The 17,918-nt window shown below is 42.0% G+C and overlaps 1 protein-coding gene across 1 annotated transcript; it reads right to left on the reverse strand.

The window, feature by feature from the left end:
• Positions 1-572: 572 nt before the first annotated feature.
• Positions 573-17,289, reverse strand: onecut2 (one cut homeobox 2). The gene is made up of 2 exons (XM_041196428.1): positions 16,194-17,289; positions 573-865 (listed from the first exon to the last, which is right to left on the reverse strand). The coding sequence occupies exons 1-2, from the start codon at positions 17,257-17,259 to the stop codon at positions 573-575; spliced, it is 1,359 nt and encodes a 452-aa protein (XP_041052362.1). The 5' UTR covers positions 17,260-17,289.
• Positions 17,290-17,918: the final 629 nt, after the last annotated feature.

The raw sequence follows: 17,918 nt of genomic DNA on the forward strand, positions 1-17,918 counted from the left end.
TGAAAGTCTCCGAAAATGACTTTGATATTTTGTGCTTGCATACTTACCACTAACAGCCCATTCTTAAACAGCCTGGTTAGTGATGAGATAGCATGATTGTACAAATGTTCTCCAATAATTCTATTGAGGCTCCTTTAAAAATATATTCAAAATGGGCATCACTTACCTTCAGTGTCTGTGCCAGTTTTATCACATCAAAAATCACTGTGTAACATTGCCAGAAACTGATAACTGAACCAACTCACAACCTTCTGATTATTTTATCACAGTTAAAACTCTTCAGGCAAAGCACTAGACATATTATTGCTCAGCAACATAGCTTGTTGTGCCGTGCCTGATGGCCTCTGAAAATTCACCAAATAGACTCTCAGCTTCGTTGTCAGTTTACAGCAAGGACTCAAATGATTTAAGGGGAAATCTTAAGTCAGACACATTAAGAAATATGTGCCATCTCTTTCTTACAGAATGTGTTGATCAAGATTGTGCTTATGCACTCACCACTGAACAGCCTCTTCAAAAAGCAAAAAAAAAAGGGTGTTGAGTTGTGCCCTGTTCAGGTGCACTGTCCTCAATCATGCTTTGGTACAAGTGCTTGAGGTCGACGATGAAGCCCCTGGGCTCGACATGGCTTCGTCCTGCCATTTGTCCAAGCTTCGCCTCCGGGCGTTCATAAAGAAATTACTGACGGTGGTCAACTCCAGACCGAGTTGTTGCGAGATCGTGAGCTGCATCTCCTTGGAAGGGCGTTTGTTTTCCTTGAAAATGGCAAAAAGAGTTCGGCGTTGGAGGTCAGTGAAAACTAGCCGTGGCTTCTTTGGTGTATTGCTCTTCTCTTTGTTCTGTTCTTGTTCTTTGCGTTTACACGCTGGAAAAAAAGAATAACATTGAGAATTTATAGAAATGGACTGACTTTATCCTAGTTTGTTTGTCAAATTGTGAATCTTCTTTAAAATATCCCATTGATTTATCTGAGGTTTAGAATTTTTCAATGCGTTTTGGGAAGGCAAGTGGGTTGGGGGTGGGGGTGGGGGTGGGGGGGGGGGGGTGGGGGGGGGGGGGGGGGGCATGGAAATCAACTAATGGCAATAAATGTGGAAATTACCAAGGCATTTATTTTGTTAACCAGTGTTCTAACCATTCGATTACAAAACACAAATGTAAAACCTAAGTACTGTAATAAATTTGTGTAATGATTAATACACAATCATTCCTTGTGTATTTTGTCTTAGTCCTTTATTTATTTTCTTCCCCTTCCCCCTTTAAAATTCTCAGTCATGCTTGAGGACATGTTCTAAAGATTTTGAGTGTCCTCTGATACCCTGACCATTGACTATTATTAATGTGTAAACATTAACACTGGCAGGCTTTTTGATGATTTGTTTACCAGTTCAATCCTCTTTTCCCCTGATGCCCAACATGCATGATTTCCAAGAATCACTAGATAGCTACTGTAATCAGGAAATATGGCTAGCTCCAACCCACTCCCTACCTGCCTCCCACACCTGACTAGTTCTGGTGGACTACATTTTTCAGTCAGTGATGAGTCTTCAGTGCTCATTGCTCGAATGATGCTGCTCACAAAGATTTAGCAGTCTCCATGAATTTCCCCTTTCCTGACATGAGTTTGAACTGGGGCCAAGTCAAGGGAATTTCCAGGCAGCCAGCAACAGTGATGTCATCAAATAGGGTAAACAGCCAATCACAGACAGCAAACAAGACAGGTGTATTGATTATCCTTCACTTTTTAAAATCATTTTACATAATGTGAAATAATGATTGGGACTTTCACTTGGGATTAAGATAGAAGATAGACTATTGTAAACAAACTTCATTTTTAAAGATAAATTTGGATTTTTTATCACAATGGATACAAATATAAAATTAGTTTTTTCAGGGCTAGAGAGGTTGACCAGGTGTAATTATGAATTTGATATATTGTTAAAACCAGTTACACACATTCAACAAGGTGTCACCTGTTCAAGAGTTTTTATGGGGAGAAATGGCTTAAATGTAGAAGCTCTCGTCGGTTCAGTGATGCCTAGTTGATTGCAATCTGCAGTTACTTCAATAGTATATCCTATTAAGAAACATAGATAAATGAAGAAGTTGCTGTCAGTGTAAGTGACAAGTGTGACCCCAGAAGCTGCTGCCAGCTTCAGAGGAGTAATGATGCCAAATGTTGACAACTTTACTGTCATCACTTCTTGTAAGATTCAGACCATTATTTTCAATCAAGGGCAATTAGGGATGTACAATAAAAATTGCTGGCCTGGCCAGCGATGCCCACGTCCCATGAAAGAATTTTTAAAAATCCATGAGTCAGTGGATCAAATCTCCTTACCCAACAATTTTTCAGATGACTTTTCTCTGTGAACAAAAGTTTAATTGGCCTGCAGTCTGCCAGTCACTGACTGTATGCCAGAGTTACTAGGAAGTTTCCATATGTGGACAATGCTCTCTCCCATCTGCTGAGATTGCACATTGCTGTGTATGGGAAAACCATGTAGGAAACCTAGGAAAATAACAGGCGGGAAAAGGCCAGCTGGTCCACCAAGTCTCCTGGCGAGGCTTAATAGCTGGAGCATCCTAACTATGCACATCCTACCGCCCTCCAGCAATGTAGCATCCCGAGAGAGGAGAAAGAAAAACAGGGAGGTTCTTAGGCTGGATCTGGAGTCTGATCCGGATCAGCTTCAGAGACTTTACAGCTGATCTTGGGTTTGGAATGGGTGAAGTAATTCGCCTTTTCTTTTTCTGCTGGGAGGGTTTGCAGAGAGTAAGGCTTATCTTCTGCGGTGGCGTCGTCCAATGACCCAAGGGCGCACATTGACAAGGTTTACGAGGGCAGAATGAACGAGGATATTCCAGCATTGCTTAGCGCCTTCACCAATGGTATGAAGAAAATAGTGGGAATCAAATCGTTTTACTTCGTTTTGAAGGGTCTTTGTGCATCTATTCCAATTCACTTTAACGAAAATAAAACACAATACACAAGAGAGCAGACTATCTTATGAAGCGATGCACAACCAAGATGCCATCACCACCGTCTTAACAAATGCCATTTTACAGCATCCTGGGAAAAAGACTATTTTCCAGGGACCGGCGCTCCTCTTGGACCTGTCCGCGGTGCTGAACCGACCTCTGTAATTGGATGCAATTGTTCGTTTTATCGCTTCCTTTTTCTTAAACTGTTAATATTACATATATCTTCCGCGCTGTATGCTAAATACAATATCTGCGGAGCTTCCAGGAAACGTAATTACTATTGATTTTCAACGTTAAAATGTAACATTTTATTACCATGTGTCAAGGGTCTATGGTTGCCAGGAGATGGCAGCGTTGTACACACAATTCTCAGTGTCAGTGCTGCATCCAGCTGCAGCAGTACTGTGCAAGTGAAACTGATCGCAGGCACACTGTAGAATAACTACAAAACATTATTCTACATTAATGATTGACAAACATAGTGAATAATCAACCCAAGTTCGAAGGGCCGCATGATATCTTATAGGCCTTACTAATAAAGCACGAAACTGGGAGGGCATTAAACACACAAACACAGAGCGGGATTTGAATTCCTAACCACCCATGAATAATACAGATGAAAATCATCGTCATGGCCGCGTGGCCTCTATTAGCATTGACTTAGACTTAGTTCTTCCGGTCCCATGCGGTACAATGGGCAACAAGGACCCACCACAGGGTCCATGGCAACCTCCTTCCCTCCAGCCCAGGTGATGTCCCCTCCTTGAAGCTCCTCCTTAAATGTACTTCGCCAGGTTTTCTTTGGTCAGTCCAGTCTTCTTCTTCCCTCTGGTGGTGTCCATTCTACTGCCAGCCTATGTCCGGGAGGCAAAGTGCGTCCTGCTGGCCTCAGTGGTCTCTCCGTCATGATGTCCCAGAGACACCTCTGGCCAATCCCCTGTAACACGTCTCTCCATTGGTAATGCTGTCCCTCTAAGTAATGCCCAGGGTCTTATGTAGGCGACGCTGGCGAAAGACGACTTAGTGGCACCTTGCTGTTCTATGTCTTGCTGGCATAGATTGCAATTGGTGCTACTGTGGACAAGTGGAGTCACAGCGCCAAGGCCCTGTTTTGGATGCCCAGACCGTGTGGAGCCATTGAAAGCCACCCTCCCTATTAACTAGCAGCATTGAACGGCGTCTAATTTTATTGCTTTACTCAAATCTGGACTGAACTGAATTTCAATAGTTGTAGATGCATTGCATTTAGACAATATAATTGTTTAAGAATATGATTAACTAAAAAGAATTATATCAGTATACATACATGAAGAATGTCAACACTAGTCAACTAATCAATATGGTTATCGGTTCCTGGTTATTGATCAACTCAATGAGTAAAGATGGTTGATGGCGGAACTGCAATTGGTGAATAAGTTTTTCTTAACATGATTGGATGACAGCGAGTAAACATTAGAGGTACTTAATATTCAACACAGACGGGCCTCAAAAATCAGCTACTACCACCACTGACAGACTAAGCTGCCGTGACAATAGGAAATAAAAGCAGGGGCTCTCTGTAGGTTATGTGTGCTACTTATCAACATTCAACTAGTTAATGAACACAAGTTCTTTCACAAGCTGACTATCGTGGACAACAAACGGGAACTAATAAAATACGACAGCTCCGTGTCTTCAGTCAATTGTGCGTTTTAAAGAGAAAAAAAATCTCCTTTCTCGTCTTTTTTTTCTCTCCGCTCTCCTCCTCCTCTTCTCAATGCAGTGATTCCTGATTTGGGAACGGTGTCCTGATGTCAGGCGCCCTCTGGTACCTCCATTTTCATGTTTGAGCCTGCAGATAGCCCACATAGGGTGGCATCACAGTTGAGTTACATTCTCTCCCTACCAAACATACACACGGCCAGCAAAAGGGCGCGGGATAGGGATGAAGGACGGAAACTCTGGCCGATCCTCCCACCCACCACACCCCCACCCCCCCCTTCGAACACAAAGGCATTGAAGTCAACGGCAGCATCACTGCCGCGATCTCAGCTGAGAAATAGCGAACCGAGCACAGATCAGAGGTGAAAACGAGAATCGGCTTGGCCTCTATAGCTAAGCTGCTCATTGTCATTCCCCAGTTTAGCCGTGACAATTATCTAAGTCTATCGTTTTCGCACGCACACAAAACCGATCCATTTCAGTAGATATTTAAGAGTGGAATTAAATATGAGATAATTTCAAAGATCCTTCATGCTGGATTCTGGAGAATATGATTGTCGAGCAGTAAAAAGTCGTTGCGATTTCTGCTCTCCCAAATGAACATAATTGATACAAATAATAGGTAAAGGACGAGGACAGTAGCAAGCAACGTGTTTCAAACAGAATGTCAGTCCCATTGCTGAATGCGACGGGTAACCAGGAAAAAATGCACACAGAATCCAACTGGAAGTGGTAAGTATTGGTTATAAGGATGGGAACTTCCAACATCATCTCCTCAATGCTCTCTGGCCGCCGATCCTGAGGCTTCAAGCTGTTTTATTTGTATGAAACACCGCACGTTTTAACTTGATGCTGGTAACCTGGACAATTCACTCCGGGGAAAACAAATGTCAGAGCTGGGCTCTGACCCTGCTCTTGGTCCATGCGGTAAGTTGCTGCCTTTGGTGGAGGCAAACAAGCGCGCCAACAACTTAAATATGCTGCGCCGCTTCACCGAGAAGACCCTGGTTTAAAACGACATTAAATGTTGGTGATCGTTTGCCTGATTCAAAGATCCGAACCCGAACGAAATAAAAGCCAGCCGCATGTAAACAGTTTCGAAAACAAACCAGTCAGTCATGTCAACAAGCAGCATTAACAAGAGCGCTAATAAAAAGATAGCTCGTGTTACGCCATCGAATTAAACAGTTAATCAATCAGCCAGTCGATTAATTATACGCTTTAGCTGTCACACACGAGCTCTTCACATATCGGGCATGAGTTTTACTTTTACTCATACTTAACGCGTGAGCATATTAATAAATATGACATTAAAAATAGTTTGCTACTCTTTATTTCTCAGTCGAGACTCTAGTCATATTAAGTCCTGACACTGACCAGGGCAGGCACAATGCCCTGCACACATTAGCGCTGACTATCAGGTATTAACTAACAGCTAATGGTTGAAAACCTTGTAGGGAGGTCACACATTATCTACGTGAAAGTTATTTCGCAATTTTTGCAATTGAACCTTCCCCACCGCCCACCTCCCCCCGACCCCCCATCGTTGCCTTTCCCGGAAAGATATACCGGTTATTCAGTTCCACGCCAATGACAACATGTATTTACAAATGTCTTTTAAATCGACCGAAACAAATTAATCACAAATATTTGTAACTGTCGCGCCCATTAAGGTTGGGCTCAAAATGCTATCGGAATAGCCGAAACTTTGAAACAAACTCTACAGCCATACAGATGATCTCGCTTTTTTTAAAAAAAAAATCCACTTCCCTGTTCCCTGTATTATTTGTTTGGCAGGTAAAGTTAAACATGCAACATTTTCCCCAATTATATTATTGCATTACATATGATTTTGAAGGTATTTACTTAGGTTTTCTATATATTTTGAACAGTTTCACTCAAATACAAAATTCCTATTAGGAAATGCAGCATTCTGCTATTGCCATCCCTCTATTTCAGATTACATGTGTTTTTAAATACTCATTAATACATTGTAACACGGTGACTGCAGTAAAGCAGCACGAACACGTGTCGATGATCTAACACTGCGTAGTATGGGTAGCAAGCACAAATTTCTTAGTGAGACTCAACAGTCAAAAAATCAATTTGATGACGCTATTTAAACGCTAATTATAACCTCAGATGTGGCGATTAATTCATCTTGCTCCTTAACCGGGCCTAAAATCTGTACTCTCCACCACCCCACCCCGCCCCCCCCCCCCCCTCCCCCCGTGCACTACAGCGAAAAATGCGAAAGGCAACGCGGTTTAAAACAATCTGCAAATACGAACAAACATACGAAAATATTGAATTAGGAGCAGGAGTAGGGCACTCGGCCCTTCGAGCCTGCTCCGTCATTCGGTACGATCATGGCTGATCTGATGTGACCTCTTGCCCACTCCCGATAACCTTTCACCCCCTTGTTTATCAAGAATCTATCTAGCTCTGCCTTGGAAACATTCAAAGGCTCTGCTTCCTTTTGAAAGAGAGGGTTCCAAAGACTCACAAGCCTCAGAGAGAGAAAAAAATCATCGCTGCCTTAAATGAGCGACCCCTTTGTTTTTAAACTGTGACCCCTAGTTCTCGATTCTCCCACAAGAGGAAACATCCTGCAACATTTTCCCCAATCATATCACGGTATGAAAATACTAATCCCTACAATTTCTCCAACAATTTGCATCCATGGAAATCAATTAACCTGTACCAACAATGAACCTTGCCCCTTTGAACTCAATAGAAGACTAATAAACCCATTAACTGGCACAATGTTCCTCAAATTGAATTTTTAAAAATTCAAATGTCGTTCAATCTCGAAATTCAGCAAAACGATGCAATGTTTACTTAGATAAAAACAAAAAACTGCGGATGCTGGAAATCCAAAACAAAAACAGAATTACCTGGAAAAACTCAGCAGGTCTGGCAGCATCGGCGGAGAAGAAAAGAGTTGACGTTTCGAGTCCTCATGACCCTTCGACAGAATGTTTACTTATCCTTTCGGTGGACTGTTTAGTTAAAAAGTTAGATCTTGAATAAAGAAGCTTTAATCGTAGACAGAAGGAGCTCAGGCCTATGACATTAAGTCTCACACCTTCCAACAAGCCACAGCATTTACAAAACAATGATCATTAACCGTTTTAATTTCTAGGTACTTTTTCACCTTTTATGCGCTCCTCGGCCTAAGCATATTTGGATAGGGTATTTGTGCTCAGATACACTGCTATAGGAGTGGTAACGCTTAGCCTGCGATGCAGTTGGAAGGAGTGATGACCGCATTTCCACTCAAATACACCTATTTCAGATTAAACAACAAAATAGCTTCTCATTGTGACGTTATTAGCTGGCAAGTTTCTGTCAGTTTGGTGAGGTTGTTTGTGAGAACGCTACTACAAAGCGCTAGGACAGGCGACGTAGAAAATGCACTGATTACGTCATTGCAATAAAAATGCCGTTTACAGGTATAATTAATACGCTAAATTTTAAAAAGTTACAAATATATAATGCCTGTTATGTTATTCCATCCTCAGCACGTTTTCTTCTGAAGTGCAAAATACCAAGCTATTTTTTTTTTAAAATCCTGTGGTAAATGAACAGGGTTGCAATTCGATACCTTGTGTCCCTGCCCTAGGTATGTAAAAAAACGTTACTTTTTGTCAGACCGCTTAGGCCTAGCTAGCTCAGTTTAGTTTCTCTGTCCATCTCTCTAAATCCATCGGTGACATGCCCTTTCTGTTCATCTGCGTCGGTTCAATCTGTCTGTCCGAGTTCTCTGGTGTTTTCTTCATCTCTTGTCTTTATATATATTCGCAAGATATGTTTTGCCTTGCTCGATTATCTCATTAAAACGCGCTATTATATGGGGTGGTGTTTCAATTTCGTTTTGCTGTTACATAACTTTTTAACCAAACGTGAGCTCAGAAGACATGGATTACAAAACCACGCATCCCATTAGGATTAGAAATGAAAAAATCAATAGTGGCTTCTAATTACCTGTAAAGTTAAACAGCAGGCTGGAATAATCACAAACGCCCCCACCCCCTTCTCTCCCCCTCCTCTCTCTCTCTCTCTCTCGCTCTTTTTAATGGTCTAGGATTGAAAATATTTATAATTCAAGTCAAACTTGCGCTGGCGACACGGAACTTTCTGACCCTCATACTTATGTCAATAAGTGGAACAAATGCAAAACAGAACAGGACCCATAAACCGATGACACATTTGTGTTTACATTAAACTCTTTCATCTGGTTTAACTTTAAAGCAACCAGCGTCAGGCATGATACGGCCATTCATACTTACATGTTTTAGGCTGGGTAAATGACTTTCCCACAATGTCCCACCACTTTTTATTGGGATATATTTTGCAAACAGAAATAATTATAAAATTATGCCTAAGATTTGATCTAAACAAATAGCAATACGCAATTTATAAAGGGCACGACGTTAAAGTTTGCTGACAAAAATTAACAAATGCCAGTGTTCCCTTTTTGTTTTGATTTATTTGTTGACTGTTTCGCCGCTTTAAGTTCTAAATTATTCGCTTGATAAATCTCCCTCAACAAGCGGTCACGGAGATAAGTTCAAAGTGAATAAAAGTAATTAAATGATGCATTTCCATTATTCATTTACCAAAATATATTTTCTTTGGAATGTACGGTAAATAATAGAAAAGTGCGTGTGAATGCGTAAAATATACAACATAAGCTAGCATGTTACATATAGGAAATGATACAATAACATAATGTTCCATCATAATGTATGGATGTTAACTAGCTGATAGCATGTAAAGAGGTTTATCCTGTCTGTAACTATACAGCAAGTATGAATAAAGTGACTGAATAATTTTTAAGATTATTATTTTAAGATTGCACTATATATGCACTGTGCATTACAGAAAGGCTGTTTTGCCTATAACACATATTGATTTCAACTGACCTACGCAGTAGACGACTTGTAACACGTCTAGAATCTACAATGCATGTAGAATTATTGTAAAGCAAAATCACACAATAATAAGAATGCTCCACTGTCGGCTATCTTGGTGAATTGCCCTATTCTGAAAGTCCCTTGACGCCCCTCTGCCTGTGCCTCCTGCTTGTGGAACACTTGCTTTAGGTGTTTCCCAGTAATAACAAATCGAATGACAATACTGTATTAAAAAGAACAACATCCGGGTAAACAGTAAATCTATGCAAGAGCTTCTTTAAACGTGCGGTTTCCTTAAAGGGAAAGGCTGGATCAATGCGATCGATGGCGAAGGTTTTCCCTATTCCTATATCAAATGAATGTCGTCGCTGATGAAACCTCAAATGGGGAGTTTCACTGAGCGACTTCTCCATTGTTTTTCACTCGGGTTGTGACAAAATGAAAATCGATGTCAGCAAGTCACCAATATCACAGATAAAACAAAGGCTTGTTTGCACTAACCCGCGGTCTGAGAGAGCAAAGTCCTTTGTGATAGCGATCTTGGAAAGGGAAAAAAACAGAAGAACTCGGAGCTCCGTCCAATAAAGCCAAAGAGAATTGATATTCGGAAGCACGTTTCGCCAGCAATTTCGAAATTAAAAAAATAAAGATAAGTATTTGGACAGGAAACCACACAATTTATTCCAACAGGATCCTGGGGAAGAGAACATTTTAAAAAAAAAACTTGTTTGCGACAAAAATCAATCCTGAAAAGATTGTCGAATTTGTCAGGATAAACAGGGGCTGATCTTTATCACGGAATATCTTCAATGTCAAGGATAGAACTGAAGTCTACATGAGGAGGCGCACTATCTTAAATCACCTCGATGCAAAGATTGTGATGTTAACGTAATGTGATTAAGGGCTTGACTCCACCTCTATACTTCTGAACTCCACTGAACTTTTTTTTAAGTAGAAGTATTTCTTTAGGAATATATTTTAATCATCTCTCCTTGCGCATGAACAGGGCCAGGCCACAATCTATGTAAGTCAAGCTGTGCAGCCCTGTTGGACCAGAGTTAAGAAACTGACACAATACCGGGACCATCTATAATACACTTACACTTAGCTGTTTTCTCTGATTGTGTTACATGTCCCTGTGATAAGGAAAGATCCCAGGAGAACAACAAATATCGATATATAATTATGCTATTAAAATTTATATATAATGCATAGCCCACATGTATAACGTTTGACATCGCTCCACTCTGCTTAAAGTGCCGAGCATTTCCTTAAATAACATCAAAGGCTGCAGCAAGAAAAATCTTTGTAAAAAGAGAAATCTGCTCTGCATCTGAACAGATATGTTTGCAAATTAAGCCTTAGCTGTATGATTCGAAAATGTAAGTAATGTTCTAAAACGTGGTCCCTATGTACATGTTTTTAAATGTTTTTGTGGATTTCCGAAGCATATACAAAACAATTACTGACATTTCATGGCAATTTAATATATATCGGTATAGAAGGAGATGGTTTTAAAGGTCATAAAGAACTTCAAAAAATTATAAATGAACACAGCGCCCGTTCAGCGGTGGGAAGCAGCAGCTTAGTTCAGGAAATCTACCTTTGTGTTGCCAACGAAATATGCAAGCTATACATATTTCGAACAAGGTTATTTTAAACAGATGCAAATATGACAAACATGAAACAATTGATTATATTTTCCAAACTTGGGGTTACAGATATGGCAACTATAAATAGAATCTAGAGAAAGCTAAAATAACCGACAGGGAATCTGTGACGGTCAAGTACTATACGGTTTGTATTAAATGGGTTGCTAAAATAAATACTATTCAAGTCAAAATAATGCACTTTTCTTAAATTTCGAACCTGACAGTCAAGTAATCAGAAAGACGCACTCAAGCCTTCGCTGAGATTTCTGCACCATTGTTAAATGATATTGATATTCAACAGCATTTGAAACTAACTGTCTTCAGAATTACACGGTGATGAGAGGACAGCCTGACCCATCCCCTACTGGGGCATAATCTCTTTTTACATTGCCGTTAGTTCCTAATGGCACATATTTCGGAATCCCAGAAGTGTCTAATTAATGCCGAAATGCAAAAAAATTTAAACTGACTGCATCAGAGACATACTGAAAGCTGCATTTAATCAAGGTGTTGGAATGCAATCTGCATCGCGCCGAAGCGTTTAACCAAACGCCCTGCCAGCGAGCTAGCCATATACCAGCTGTCCCCCTGAATTGCAATTTGCTGTGCTAATTGGGTCCCTGTCACTTAACACGGATCCTCTGACATGCATTCTAAGTTTTCCACCTAGCTAAGGTTTTATTTTAAAATGTTTGTATATTAATGTCAGACGGAAAGCCAGTAAATAGTCTTCTTGGCTGGGTTGGTTTGCCTGGATTATTGATTCTAACTTTAATTAACTTAGGTTAAAGCCCAAAACTGTAGCTGAGGTCACGTGTCATTATCATTCTCGACTCTTGATAATCTCAATTTAGCCTTGCAAAAGAAAGAAATCATCAGGTAGAATGATTCAAGGACTTTTTGCTTTTAATAAAAACCAATTTTCTGTGTTATTAGTGTGTTGCATGCTAACAATCTTGCTTTAGGAATGTTTAAGTGAGATCCTTTAAATCGCTAACCACCAACATCAGCGAAGTGCACAGTAACACTGTGGTCCTACACCTTTGGTCCTAATACAAAACAACACAAAAAAAATCGATACTAAAATATAGTACTACAGTTAAAAAAAACACTTTAGCCATCGTTGTCATTGGCTGTGCAAACGAAATGTCTTTAAAATGGGAGCGAGGAGGGAGTTAAAACTATCAGGAGACAAAGGGAATATAATGTGGACGACAATGCCAGGAAGACCATGGCAGCTTTACTGGAACAACGCCGGATCAGGTTCCAAATCAATGTCTAACCGGGTCCTCAGGTTTGTGTTATTGTTGCCAGCATTAATGCCCTTTTAATCTTCTAAAGATTATCCTCATCGATCCACGTCCATAGACACAGATTTTTTTTATATAGTGACATAACCACATTATTGAAATTCTGTGATAAAAATAAATACCACGGTTCCATTTCTTTCCCTCCATCTCCCCCCTTCCACCCCCACCCCCACCCCCTCCCCAATATATCTTTTGCCCTGAGTGCTCCCAGGAATCCTCTTACATTAGGAAGATGTTACTTTCTCACACAAGGGGCTGCCAGAGGCAAACATCAGGAGCGGGAGAGTTTCAATTATTAATTTGCCAATTGCAACACCAACAACGAAGTAAAGCCACGGGCTTAACAGAAACACGCTGGTGGCGGTGTTGCTGCGAATTTATTGTGTTTTTTTTTCGGATGGTATTCGGCGTTAAGACTCTCTTGCATATCCTTACTTCAGAAACAACCCCATTTTTTTTTGTTTATCATTCTCCCACAGTAGGCGTTCTAAGTATAAATCATTTATGAAGCCGTCGCCAGAGAGAAAGATACTGGTTGACAAGGCTATCAGCTCCAGCGGTGAATGAGTGCCCAGATTTTTGCCTGGTTAAAACCAAGGGTGACGTTGCAGCTAGCAACCGGTCATGCAGAGATTTTCATTAATAATTCATAACTGCGGCTTCTGGGCTGCTTTTCAAAGCACTGTCAGTAAGCATTTTATATCTTCAGATAAAATTTTAAATAAGAGAACCCGGCTACTGCACTTTTTTTAAATATACATCTTTTAAATGTTTCAAAAATTAGCAACATCGTTCAGAGGAGACCTCCACGTAAAACTCAAACTATATTCGCCCCTCAAATGGCTGGGTAAAATGCTGTTGTCCCTCTGGTCTTTTTAATCTCCTGATCTGCGTTCGTCCGGAGTTAATAAAGTGTTGTAAGGATATGTACATTGCGAGCCGTGCTGCAGCGTGTGCGGCAGGAGCATCTGAAGTCATTATTCTGCAGCAACAATATGGTAATGAACGCAGCTCGCCACGATGGGTTGATTTATATAAAATAGATTATTTTAAAATGTATTATTGCCAAAGTTGTTTTTTTTTATTTTTGCACTCTGTTTGTAAATACCAAATCAGCTGAGCAAAAGCAGTTTAATTACTCAAATCAGAATTGATCGCCAACTTGAGGGATGTGGAGTGAAACTCCTGGATAACAGCATCAACTGCATTCAATGAAAATACCAAGTTACAATATCATTACTTTTTTTCTGTCAGGCCTACTGTGTGGCTTTGTTTTGGGTCTTGATTTTTGTTTTGGTTTAGCATTCATACATTGTTAGCTTTTGCCGAAAATGTAGACGCGAACATAATTTGACAGGTAAACAAACCAGACCCATAGACGGGGTGGCTATTCTAAGGCAGTTTTCAAAATGTCTCTTCCACCTTGTCGGGTCAGGAGGATTCAGAAACTGATGGCTACAGCATCATTCAGGCAGGCCCACGCTGCTCATCACCTATATGGATTGAATATACTTAATTCCAGTAGGGTTATGCCGTCAATTTAGCACCCAGACATCTCAAATATGTCAACATGTTTATCTCACAGGGTATGTTAAAAGGTCTCAAATAATTGACTTATTTTCCGTATTTGTTGCAACCCCAGAAATAAGCGATCAAATTTCTTACCCTTCCCCCGCCAAACAAAAAGACCTCCCAATCCTCCTGCAAATCATGCGATAAATTAAAGCATAAATGTAGGGACAAAATTTTTTGCGAAATGCACGCAGCCACGTAAGACCTACACAACGTGCACCCGCTTTGTGGCTTACAGTAGAAGGGTATAGTTTATTCAATACATACAGGGTAAAGCCAAGTTTAATTGGAAAAAGTAATTACAGCAATTACACCACGTGACCTTGGTATCCAACATCGGCTCCGATTTGTCTAAGCGGACCCTGACAGCAGCGGCATGAAAACATTGTATATAATACATGGGTGTTAATACTGTCGCACAAATAAACAAAACATAAAGTTTATATTTGTATATTAAAATTAAGTCGAAATATCGTACAGTCCTGAGGTACATTTCCCTCCAATCTATGCTGATAACTAATTCATTGAAATAGAGCCACGAATCACTGATTGTCCCAACGCAAAAAAACTCCTCAAAATCTACATATTTACGGGTGCGATCACGTTACGTAGTCAAATAAAGATATGTAATCGAGTTAGACACTGTAATAAATGTCCCTTCCATTGTCCTTTTGAGGTGCAAAGGTTAAATGATGAGTCTCTAAGACCTATAGATCGGAATGGTTACATTTTATCAGTTAATATAGGTGATTTTCCACATATATATATAGAAATAAAATTAGCTCTCTTGATGGATGCTCTCTCAATGTGATCAAATGTTGCTTTCACTTAATTGTTTTGTAGGGAAATATCTACAACAGAGCCTACGGTGTGAAGGAAGGTTTGAAGGGCAATTCTTTGGCCGGCCTTTAAAGGTAGGAATGTTAATTATATTATTTTAAATACTCCCTAACTGCAGACAAATACCATTTTTTTTGCGTTCGAACAGACACAATAGGAATGAGCTCGGATTCGAGAGACAGACACCGCCGCGAGAGGGCAGAGATGCAATGCCGCCTATTTCCCAATCACATTGTCAATCACTGAATCTTGTCCAGTGCTAAATCGTTGGGATCCACCACAACAAAACGATCGTTTACTTATCGCACTGCACTGTCTTAGCTATTAGTTTAATTAGACGCAAAAGAGCTCAAAGGTTAGTCGCTGGGCACCTTCGCAAACGTGAAACATTATTTAGACTTTTACACTTTGCTCTACCTATTCAGACAGAACAAAACCAGTGGCAGAATTCAGCACAAAGATAACTGCGTTGTAGATGAAGATACCATTGCGTTTGAGAACTAACCGGGCGCTGCAGACTTAACATAAACCGGTTGAATCGCTTAAGTCCAGTGCACAGCTGAGGCATGGGCAAGGGCAGACAACAATAGTCTGATTTTAGTCCTTCCAGATCTCTAGAGCGGGGCCACAGATAACGTTAATAACGGGAATAAAGGCTGCCGCGTTACAAAGGAGACAGAGAAAGAGAGAGAGAAACTGTTCCGATTCTGTCATGGGTTGAACAAGCCGGCAGCACCTACGATTTTGCATAGTGTAACTACAGATGTTTATCAAGCAGAGAGAGAGAAAAAATGAACACTAGATCCTTAAGTGGGTTTTTAAATTACGTTAATTGAATGGTAATCAGATGTTGATGCTGTTCCACGTTACTGTTGTGGGTGTGTCCTTTCATTGAGGGAATGTTGAATTGTCTTATTATAGAGCTACTGTGCGAAGATGGCACCAAGGAGCCCTCAAAGGAGCCCTGCAGTGGGTGTAATGGGAAAGCAGTGCCCGGGTCTTCCTTCAATCCTGGGAACGGCTGCAGCTGACCACAAAGAAAGACAGTTCCAATCAATAATCCCTAGTCGATGTAATAAGAGCTAGCAAATAATAACTGCAACGACTTTTGGTTCCTCTGCACCGTTTACTGTTACTTTCCCCATCACACAGCAGTAACACGAGCAATCCTTGCTCCACAACCTCAACCTGCGTGCATTATTCGGCGGACTTACCTGCAAGCCTTAAGGCTGACATTCTCTGGAACTCAGGTTCTTGCAGCCATTTCCACATCCGCCTGAAGGTCTCCCGTCCCGATTTAAGTTTACTCCAAGGTTTGGGGTTCCTTAAAAGGTCAGAGAGGGTACCCTGTGAGCGGCACAGCACCCTCTGAGCGAAGATGGCCTGCGGTATGCTGTAGCGCTTGAGTTCCGCCGTGATTCTTTGTGCTACTTCTTTGGTATTAATTTCTTCCAGCTGAGCCGAGCTGTTCGCCTGCGAGCCCGAGGAGGAGGGAGGCCGATCCCGGCTGGAAGCCAGCACGGGCCCGTGAGATTGGTGGTGACTTGAGTGACCGTGGTGGTGGTGGTGATGCATGCCGTTGAGATGTGGCATCATGCCCGCCGATGGGGCTCCAAGCCCCCTGGACAGGTGCTGCTCGCCCCTGGCCAGCATGGCTGTGTGGGCTTCGAAGTTTGGGCTCAGCATTTTGTCGTGGCCGTTGGAGCCATAGCCCTGGAGACCCTGGTGACTGTTGTGGATGGAAGCCAGGCCGTTTCCCAGGGGGTTGCTGGACAGAGGGGAGAGGTTTTGAGTCATCCCGGACATGTCCTTGTGGTACGGGCTGTAGAGATTGTTCATGGCGGCCGGCAAGCCCCTCTCATCCCGCATCAGGGTGAAGCTCCCGCTCACGTTGCCTGCGAGACGCTGGTGGTGGTGATGGTGATGGTGGTGGTGATGGTGGTGAGGGTGGTGGAACTTATCCGACACGGTGGAGATGGGAGGCAGGGGCTGGAGTGGGGTCAGGGTGGTGTAGGTGCTGCTCATGCCCATTCCAGGTGGAGACTCGCAGGCCATGCTCATGGCCGGGTGGAGAGGGACAGAGAGCTCCGGACGGTAATCCCCAGTCCCATCCAGGATCGAAGCCATGCTGGAGACCATTGCAGATCTGCTCGTCAGTTCCCGGTGAGCTGCTGAGACGGCCTGCCGCTGGTGACTGTTCATCAGATCGCCCGTGGATTGCTCATGGCTTATTCCACCATGCAGATTCCCAATGCTGTCCATTGTAATCTCCGGGTTCATGGTATATACTTCTTTGGCTATACATCTATACGCGTTGTTCATTCAGTCCATTAAAAATTGGAATTGTTTCTTTTGGCTTGGTTTTTTTTGCTACATATATGCATGTATAGATGTTATATGCACACATCCATATACACACGCACGCACACATGTATGAAAAGAAAGATAAAAATGTTAAGGCCTCACGGGTTGCAAAGATCACCGATAACTCTCAGGCGGGCCAGTGCCGGTTCTCGCCATGTCCGAACCTGTCCTCCTCCTACGTCGACTGTTTAGACAGCTGGAGCCAGCCCGAGACGCGTTTCGCCTGCTTCAACCTAAATTGCTAACCTAAGGGTGGGGAGGGGGGGGATGGCTCTAACAGACAGCAGTCTGGAGCCTATCGCAGGCTCTCGTTCTCCCTTCCACCCGCTTGGGCAGAAAGAACTGGAGGCGCGTTGTCCAGTCGCGGCGGCGAGGGGCGGGATGTCCGTTATCAGGTTAGATTGACGGGTTGTGTACAATCTGCCTCCCATCCGAAACCGCCCCCCCCCACCCCCCCTTCCTTCCCTTCACAAACAGCGTTCAACACAGCGCCAGCGGCCTTGGCATTTTTTTTTCCAAAACAATATTAACTTCCGGGTTCCAAGTAAGTCAGGTCTTTCTCCCACTTTGTCCCA

Source organism: Carcharodon carcharias, chromosome 1 (genome assembly GCF_017639515.1).
Source record: "Carcharodon carcharias isolate sCarCar2 chromosome 1, sCarCar2.pri, whole genome shotgun sequence".
Classification (NCBI taxonomy): Eukaryota; Metazoa; Chordata; class Chondrichthyes; order Lamniformes; family Lamnidae; genus Carcharodon; species Carcharodon carcharias.